The 10,081-nt window shown below is 37.8% G+C and overlaps 1 protein-coding gene across 2 annotated transcripts in view; it reads left to right on the forward strand.

Moving 5' to 3' along the window:
- The window catches only part of Boll (boule homolog, RNA binding protein), a 92,488-nt gene extending 87,658 nt beyond the window's left edge, over positions 1-4,830 (forward strand). For both annotated transcript variants that reach the window (XR_005092676.1, XM_028886203.2), the window contains one exon: positions 701-4,830. Coding sequence is in view for 1 of the 2 variants with exons in the window: in XM_028886203.2 (XP_028742036.1) it covers positions 701-859 (159 nt within the window). In the remaining variant the exon portion in view is untranslated. The remainder of the gene's footprint in view (positions 1-700) is intronic.
- Positions 4,831-10,081: the final 5,251 nt, after the last annotated feature.

Genomic DNA, 10,081 nt, shown 5'->3' on the forward strand with positions numbered 1-10,081 from the left:
GAGCTCCAGTCATTGAAAGTAGACAGAACCATTGATGAGATTTCTAGGCAACAGGATTTGCCTCCCCCAGATGCTTTAAAGCAGGCATTAAGTTATTATAGCTACCTTAGTCAAATTCCCTATTTTCAGTGTCTTAAGCAGGGGACTGTCTCTAGCAATCTTTATATTTTGCAGTAGATCAAATAAAAGTCACTTGTTAGCTCAACAGTAAGAATGTTTACCTATTAACATTTACTATATTAATGATCTGTTGATTTTGCTCTTGCTAGTGTTTTCTTGTCCATAAGATCTAATTCTAATCTTATATATCATAAGCTTAACATAATTTTTGTAAAAATAAAAATAAACTTAACCAAAGTTTAGAGATGACCCAAAGAAAGCATAACATAATTTAGAAATCTCCCTGAATATGGGATTTCTTTATACCATGGGATGCCTCCCTGTCTAGCAGATTAGAATTAGCCTACTCTTCATAGGAGGCATTTCCTGAAGAACCCTTTCCTCAGAATCCAGACCCAGGGCTCAAAGGTAGACCAGGCTTGACTAGCACACACAAGGCTTAGGTTAGATCCCCGGTGCTTTCTGACCACACATCCAGACACAGTTAATCTTATTTTTAAATTTTTCCCTTAAGTCATTATAAAAATGAGAGCCATTTAAAGTGCATTAAAACCCTAACTCTGTTTAAATCTCTCAATAGGAGCCAAGGTTACATTCTGTGAGAAGAAGCTTTTCTCATCCTTCACCTGTGGCTTTGAACCCTCGATACTCTCGAAGCCCACACTTCCATCCTAGAAAAGAGTTCAGAGCAGAGGATTCAGTTTCCACTCCACCTTCCTGTACTGACTTTGTTAAGTAGACTCTGGGATAACTGTTTGGTCCAGAAATAGAAAATAACTAGGCCTGCATGTGGTCTAGTAACAAAAGAGGTTTGGGGATATGCTTAAGGTTAATGTTTTTGCTTTTTTTTTTTTTTTAAGAATTTTTAAAATCTTAGTAGCCAGAACATGGGAGATGCAGAATTCAATCATGGTTTCCTTTATTAACTCAGACACATAAGTGAGACAGAGTTACAAGTCCTAGCAGGCGAGACCATAACCGTCTTAGCAGCACGATCAGATCATCATACATAACCCTGGGTTTTCAGTCTCATTCCAGAAGTTTCATATTTGTAAACAAATCCATGGCATAGATAAAAATACTTAGCAACAGACCATTTTTGTAATGTTGTATAAATTTTAAAAACTCCATCTTGTTAGGAGATGATTCATAAATTCTAGTTTTCACATTATTTTGGTTTTACTATATTTGTGTTTGTATTTTAGCTGTATTAAGTGGCTATGATAAAAAACATTTCAAACTCTACTTACATTACAAATTTTATACATGTTGATATAAAAATAATTTGTGTATTATAAAATATAAAATATCCATTAATCTGTCATATTATGACCACTTATTGTACAGTGGTCACTATGACCAAAGTGACACCATCCTTCAGTGTTCTTAAAGATTATCTATTCCTCGCCCTCTTCTGTCATTCCTACAAGAAGTACAATTGTTCATAGGGCATAGCACCTTAGGGAATATAAATATTCATAATTACATCATGTCAGACTTGATACTGTCAGGATTTTTATCTTTCATTCACTCGGTTCTTTGTGAGGTTTATAGGCTGTTAAAACCATAGAATTTACCCATAACACAATTTTATTTTCAAATACAAAGAAGCTATGATTGCCTGCTGTTATGGAATGAGAGAAGTTTCTAAAATTAAAAAATATACCACAATATTTAAAATTTTTAAATTAAAAATTACTATCTTTTAAGTCAGTGCTTTCTGTTTACCAAATGTAACTTCTGTTTTAAAAAAAATTATTCCTTTGATAGAAACTTGGATTAGCAAAACAATAAGGTTATATAAATCAACAATATTTCAGTTGACTACATGGAAATTTACTTTAGAATTTAATGAAAGTTGATAGCACAATACTTCTAGGAAATGCTAGAATTTCAGTATTTTAAATTTATACCTACTCCAAGATTTAATACTGTCTTGTACTTCTTCTGGGAAAGAGTAAGTATTATAAAAAGAAAGGTTCTCATAATATCTGAAAGGCAATACCCAATAATAACTTGAATAACTTTTTTATTCTGTCTCATAAAGGATGGTGAATATACTCATGGATGTACATATATATTTGGGGTGTGTAATCTTAATATTTCTGGGCTGAAATACATGTCTATAAATAAGATGTAATAGTATTGTTTAGTAGATAGAATCTTCATACATCCTAAGGCTTTCCATCTTTTATTAAGACTATTCCTTTTGCCAGTGTTACTTTGAAAGTAACATGCTATATGTATTGTTACCAGGGCCCTAGCCAAAATATCATGAAACAATATATTTGATACTCGGTTTACCTGTTTTCAGTATATATTTTAATCCCATATTTATTATTCAGGCTTACTCAGTAAATAACGGGCATTTTTCTAAAAACTTTTATAAATTCCAAGAGTCTAAGAGTAATTGTATTTTGCATTTAAAAAAAAAAACTGAAAGTGAAATGTTTTTGTTAACCAGTTTAGTTCAGGCAATTATGCTCTCTCCTAAAATACACTCTACTTCCACATTATCTTTACTCAATTCTGTAAAGATTATATATTATATTTCTCTCTGTAGACTGTGAAGTATAAAATGGAGATTACTTGAAAATACCAAAAGGTATTACACTGTTTAAGCCATTATACCTTGCTCTTATTTTACAAATGTAACAAAAGTGACTTTAACAACTGTAAACCATCAGTGTTTAAGCTTTGCACTTTCCAGGTCTTTTTCTTAGCCATCCTACGTCAGCCTCGCCCTGGTCTCAGATCTTTCTGAAACCACAGCTAGCAGTGTCTAAGGAAACGTCTAGTCAGCGTAAAAGGTGTTGCCAAAGGACTTCCTCTTCCTTTGCTCTCTGTTATTCTAGCAGAATAACTGCTGAGGTTAGATTAATACAGTGTATTCCTTGCCAGTCACATTAGGATCTTTGTTTTCAGCACCAGAAGAAACAAAGCTACACTCTATACTCCCGTAATATTTCTAACAACATGTAAAAGTACACAGATAGATTTTTTAAAGATATGCAAAAATTTCTGTCTTTTGTAAAAAGCCAAATGCTGATTAGTAAAGTTAGTAGTAGTACTTCTGCTCAGACTGAAAACTGCTGTTAGTTAAAATAACGTTTACTATCCTGATGTTAGAAAGAAAAATGAAAATAAACTCAGCAAAAATCCCATGTACACAGGTGTTTAAGCCCATGTTTAAACTGACTACATATATAATCTTTACAGAATCTGTTTTAAAGAGTTGAGCTAAGACACATAGCTTTACATATTGAATATTTAAGTATCTACCTCAACAAACTTGGCAATGATGGTGTCCAGTAGCTTGATTCCACCTGACTAGCCCACTCGATTACTTGGTTTTAAGTAGCGAGTTTTCTCTATTACTCCTGTCTGTCCAGCTGAAATCACAGTGGTTTCCTAATATATCACACTGAGCTACAGAGCTATACGTTTACACGGTTGGTTTATGTCAGAGCTAATAGCTCTTTATATAATCTCCATGCATTACAGAAAAAGTGTGTGCTCTTATGCTGGATATATAATTTATGACATCAGTTACATAAAAAATATTTCACTCAAAATGTGGTGTGGATTACCTTATAGAGACTGACTTTACGTGAACAACAGTCTAAATAATTCCCTTGAGCACTAACCAACCATTTTTTATATTTTATGCTAGTCAAAACAATGTCGCAATGAACGTTAAAAATGTTTGCTTTGCATCCAAATAAAGTCCTTCCTCAAGTGGCATGAAAACCAACCACTCATCTTTTACGCAGCTAACCACACACATTTCCAATAACTGACCTTGTCAGTACTTAGAAATAGACTTCTTATTTTAATTAGAGTCCCAAACTGAATTAAAAATAAACACTGGCTAGAGAAAATGCTTGTCTCAACATGTACAAGATGCTAGTTCAGTCTCCAGCATTTAAAAAAGAAAGAAAAGCCATCCACAATGAAACTGGAACAGAACTTAATACTAAAAATCTGCTGTTATAGAAAATACAGAGAATTTCTGTAAAGTGAGTTTTATAGGAATTTAAGTATAATCTGTCAACTAAGTAATTCCAGGTTCCCAAGTATTAAGAATTTGAACCTTAGGAAGTCCTTACAAATTAGAAACTGGCCCTTAATGTCAACAGGTCATTCATTACCTACTGTGCATTCTTTAAAAGACTGAAAAGCAGTACACCTTGCTAACAAAGGTCTGTCTACATTCAAACAGGATCCTAAAGAAGTTATTTTAAACCCAAAATTAAAATGTAGGTTTCTTGGCCTTCCTAGTTGACAACGATTTTAAAACATTTGATTTCTTAAAATATATTTTACATGGACGCTAAGACCTGTATAAAGATGGCTTTACCCGTTTTTGGTTTTTTGTTTGTTTGTTTGTTTTGTTTTTTGTTTTTTAGTGAAACTTGTATCTAATAAAACAGATACAATTCCTCTTAAAATGTGAAGTTTTTCTTTCAGTATTTTTGCAGTTCACAGTAACGTTTCTAGTTTAAAGAGATGAGAACATCTTGACTATGTTATGAGATAAAATTTATCAAGAATTATCCACAGCCAAAAAGACCTGGTTTCTGCAATCTTTTTAGGAAATTTGTCATAAGAATAGATGCCATAGAATTTAAATTGTTAGTAAGTAGATAAGTTTTATTAATATGTTCATTTGTATTAAAGTGTATGTATGAAATAAAAGAGTTCCAGTGTTTGTGGCCTCTAGTAAATTCTCTAGCATTATTACTATAATAGTTAATTCAAATAAACTTGAATATTGATATTTGTCTAAAGATAAATGTGTAAAGTATTAATTAGGAAAATGTCATTTGAAATACTTAGCCTCATGACTCTATGACAACATATTTTCATTTTCTGAATAGCTTCTTAAACTTTCTCCATTTGTGACCCTTTTCACCCAAGAAATTTGTATGACTCTAGTATATATATAGAAGAGTGTATACAAGCCAAACATTTACTGATGATAAATCATAAACGTTACAACAGTCCTTTGGTACACATAGAACCTTACCATTTATTAACGCCTAAAGCAAAGGTGTATACGAAGATGAACATGCTTATTTATCTTTACATAAAGAATCAGCGGAGTCAACAAGATGTTTCTGTGTGACGCTGGCAACCTGAGTTCACTCCCCAGAGCTCTGTGAAGGTGGAAGGAGGACCAGTCCCAGGACTGTCATGTCATCCACACACACGCCACCGCCTGTGTGCCAGGACACACATCACACACACACACACACACACACACACACACACACCAACAGTAAAAATGTTCCACATCTTTAGGAAGTAAATCTTGGCTGACTAGCTGATACTAAGACGTAAAACATCTTCAACTTCCGATTATAAAGGGCGTTTAGGATTAGTTCCGAAATTGTTGGAAAATCTGACCTAGTCCCTAAATGAAAGTCTTTTAATTTTTTTGTTTTGTTGTTGGACAGGGTTTCTCTGTGTAGCCCTGGCTGTCCTGGAACTCACTCTGTAGACCAGTCTGGCCTCAAACTCACAGAGATCCACCTGCCTTTGCCTCCTGAGTGCTGGGATTAAAATAAGGGTGTGCACCACTACCACACCCAACTTAACTCTTTTTTTTTTTTTTTTTTTTTTTTTTTTTTTAGCCAAACTCAAATCGACAAACAGAAAAAAAAAGCCATTTTTATTTTATTTTATTTTAATAGTGTCTTACTTTTTATTGCTGTGATGAACACCATGACCAAGGACTTACGGTCCCAGAGGGTTAGATGTGGAGTTAGGCATGGAGCAGCAGCTGAAAACACACACTTGACCCACAAGCAGGAGCAGAGAGTGCACTGGGAATGGCAGTTTTTTGAAATCTCAAAGCCCCACCGCCAGTGACACACCTCCTCCAACAAGGCCACACCTAAGCTTTCCCAAAGGACTCCACCAACTGGAGCCTACCCAGGAGCCCATGAGCACCATTCTCATTCAAAGCACGAGGTGTACTTATTTTTACCAAGAGTTTTGCCCACGTGTCTGTGTGTGTACCACCAGCTGCATGGGATGCCAGTGGAGGCCGGAAAAGGGCACCAGATCCTAGAACTGGTTGGACTGTTGTGAGGGACGTGTGTGCCGGGACTCCAACCCAGATCCTCTGCGGGAGGAAGCATTCTTAACCACACAGTCATCTCTCTAGCCCGTTTGTTTATTTTTATTAATTTTTCAGGTTTGCATAAAAAGTAACTAGTTATAACCTTCATACAGATGTCCTGCTTTCCCATTCCCCATCCAGCAGGTTCACTTCCTTTCCCTCCTTACCCACTCTGCTTTCCTATCACATGTACCCCACTACCTTATTTCATGTATCCCTGAAGATCCCTTCTGCCCCTTCTCATGATTCCCTTTCTAGATCAACGATTTTCTAATCAATACTCGAATCCAATACAACCCAATATTAAACAGATTCGATTCTTAAGTGCTAAGGAATGATTGATGGAAAACATGAAGGGTTTTTTTTCATATTTAAAGCATCATATACCCATAAGAAAAAACTCCGCATAGTAAAAATAGAGCAGTCCTAATATACAGGAGTTCTGCGTCTGAGCCCTGGTGCTTCAGTATCCTGGGTTGCTTTCTGATAAAATCATAACCAAAAGCAACTTACAGGAAAAGAGCTTTTCTGACTTCCAGTTCTAGAGGGATGAGAGTCCATTATGGCAGGGAGGAAGACCAGCAGATGGCAGGCACAGCAGCAGGAACAGGAAGCTGAGCGCTGCTCACTCCTTCAAACACCATAGATGGAGCAAGCTGGAAGCAGGGGAAAGAATATCAAAGCCCTCAGCGTGCTTCTTCCAGCAAAGCTCCACCAGGCCAGGTTCCCACAGCACCAACTGGGAACCAAGTATTCAGACGTCCAGCCACATCTGTCAGCCTTTGTTGACACTGCAGTCCACGCCAGGCACCTGCAAAGCAAAAGGCATGTGTTCTGTCCCCAGAACCGAGGCTGCGGTCTCCTGCAGTGCGACAGGTGAGTGATACCAGAGGCGCGTGGGTTCCTCACACACCTCAACGAATTTTTGTTTGTGTGCGCAGAAATCTCTTACTGTTGACCAATGTTTTGATCCCTACAGTGATGTGACGCACTAAGAAGATGTGGGTAGAGGACAACCACTGCATTCTGGGATTTAGAGCACTCTTCTGAAGAAAATAAAGGGAATAATGTTGAAGCAAAGCTGTAGGCTATACAGTTCCTAAAAATTGCTTAAATTTGCACCAGAATATAAGCAGGTTTGGGATACAAAAGAAATTAGTGAATGTACCATATCTCATGAAAAAGGTGCTTTGCAAGTTTTTGTTGGACTTTCCTAGTCTGTCATACTAACTCCCTCAGCTTCAAACACTAGAGTTCCAATTAAAGGTTCTTTTCATCTCAAAGAATTTGGATCTAATTATGCTCTCCGCAGTATTTCTGACTGGTGGTCTCGCTACGGTGTGCTAAGGCTCAGCCTGGAGCCCGTGGGTCTAGGTGCTGTGGTTTTACAAGCTAGAATCCTATGCAGATTCTGTCTTCTGTGCCTCCGTTTCTCCCAGCTCACTGGGTCAGTGGGAAGAGGAAACACAAAGGAGCTTATCTTATTACTGGACTAACGAACATCTCACAAAAGTGTCACTTGTTTTGTGACCTTGGGTGGCCTCATTCAGAGATTGCCCTGCCTCTACCTGCTGTGATTAAAGGGGTGAGCCCCAACACTCAGCTGGGGTGGGGGAGATACTGAGAGGACTGACCGAACCAAGTACATTGGACTGGCAGTTCCGGTTATTTTAACAGACTTGTGTGGAAAAAGAACATTTAAAGCCACAGAGCGTGTCTGCTACAAATTCCTTTCCCTTCACTTAGCAGTAATGATACATTATATAGTAAGCATTAAAGGTTCAAAGGCTAATAATTACTGTTGACTGTATTATTTTCTTCTCATTGTATGATTTCCCTGAACTCCTAAGTGGGATTTTTTATGTAGTTTTAATATTAGCTTTTTCTGTTTTTAAGGCTATGTTGTTAGATCACACAAGTTCATGACTGATACAACTTAGTGCATTAACCCTTTCCTACCACGTCCCTTTGTCACTGATGGTTTTTACCACATTGTCTATATTACATAGTGCAATGCCAACTGTCTTTCATTTAATCTTGTCTCTTCAGAGGTTATATAATTTTATACTTACTATAATTATTCATTTGTATTCATCATCTTACAAGTTTTCCACTTATACTATTTTTGCTTTTCCTTTGCCCTTTTAATCTTCTTTCCCATTTTCTGGGTTGAGTTTTCTTCCGCTTTTTCATCTGGCTAGAAACATTGCATTATTTTGCTGATTAGCTTCAAGTGTATAATAAGCTTTTGAACTTTGTGTGAATATCTATAGATTTGAACCAATAGAAGGTTCTAGACTAGTTCAAAGGAAACTAGCTACTGAAATCGTCTTATTTGACGGTCCAAACAAAAGTTTAACTACTACCTCCTAAAAAATATTTTCATCAGACACTGGCTGAGCCTGGTGGCGCACGCCTTTAATCCCAGCACTTGGAAGGTAGAGGCAGGCGGATCTCTGGGTGTTCAAGGCCAGACTTTTCTAAATAGGCCAAAACACCCAGGATTAGGTAGTGGGACCATTGGGGGAGGGGGGGGCAGGCTTTACTTAAGGACAAAAATAAGAAACTGGTTGTGTTTTAATTAAATTACTGAATTGAGGTCATAGGATTCTGATCTAGAACTTGACCATAATGAAGTCTAAAAAGTCCTCTTCAAGTTCAGTATCTTGGTGATTCTCATCTAACAATGGCTGCAAATAGAAGAGGGGGTGGTTGCTCCATTTTTCCTACAGCATGCTGTTATTCCTAGAGCTTCCCTCCAGTTACCCTCTTGAGTCCTTCATGCCTCTGCAGAATTATCAAGCAGAAATCCTTAATGACCCAAGGGCAGACTCATCTGGAGCTTCAATTTCTTTTCTTACGGTTGGCAAACTTCCCCAATAGTCACATCTCACAACATCCTAGATTTTTAAGCCCATGATATCTGCTGTAAGCTGTTCAGTTCATTAGGGATGAATCTATACGTTGCCTACTTTGATGACAATCTAGGTGTGGCTAAGCCTCCCAATAGCAACTCTTACACAGAAGCAGCAAGATTCCGTTCAGACCCACAGTGTAGTCCTGTCTCTCATGAAATTTAAGTTGAAACTTACAATACCACCCCCAAACAGTGGAAGTACGGTCAGCTCTTTCCTGTTAGGTTGTTCCTTAAATTCAAATGCAGTATCTTGGGCAGCCCAAGACTCCATAAAGTTAAAAAGAAGTCAACTTCAGCTGTACACTGGTCTGTCTCTTCCTGTGTGCGCAAAACACTTACTGGTAATTTAAGCAAGCAGTTTAAGCTGAGAGCTTTGGCCCTGTCGCCAGAAATAAGACACCCAACATATAAGTATAAAATGTGATTGCATTAACCTTAATTTGGTAGTCACTGTTCCAGCTCTTTAATATTAACCAGATTACTGCATTCCTTGTTAGGAGTTCACCAGTCCTGGGGAGATGACCCAGTAGGTAAAGAGATTCCCTGTGAGCCTGACTACCCAAGCATGGAGCCCCAGATCCCAGACAGAAGTACAGGCACCTACAATCCCAGCAGGCCCCGGGAGGAGATGGGAGGCAGGGGTAGAAACAGGCCAGCTAGCCTGGCTGACTCAGGAGTGAGGAGACTGACTTGAGGTGGTAAGAGGGTAAGGATACACCTCACCCCATCTTCTGACCTCTACAATACATAGGCCTACACCTATGAATACAAACTCGCCCCCACCCCTCCTTACCCTCCCCCCAACTCCTGCTTCACTCTCATCCTTACACAGAGACACACACAGAACTTAATTTTAAGTTCACCAGTCCTATCCAAAGCTCCAGCAGAAGGGACAGGATCAGCTGTGCATGCTCAGA

Source organism: Peromyscus leucopus, chromosome 13 (genome assembly GCF_004664715.2).
Source record: "Peromyscus leucopus breed LL Stock chromosome 13, UCI_PerLeu_2.1, whole genome shotgun sequence".
Taxonomy (NCBI): Eukaryota; Metazoa; Chordata; class Mammalia; order Rodentia; family Cricetidae; genus Peromyscus; species Peromyscus leucopus.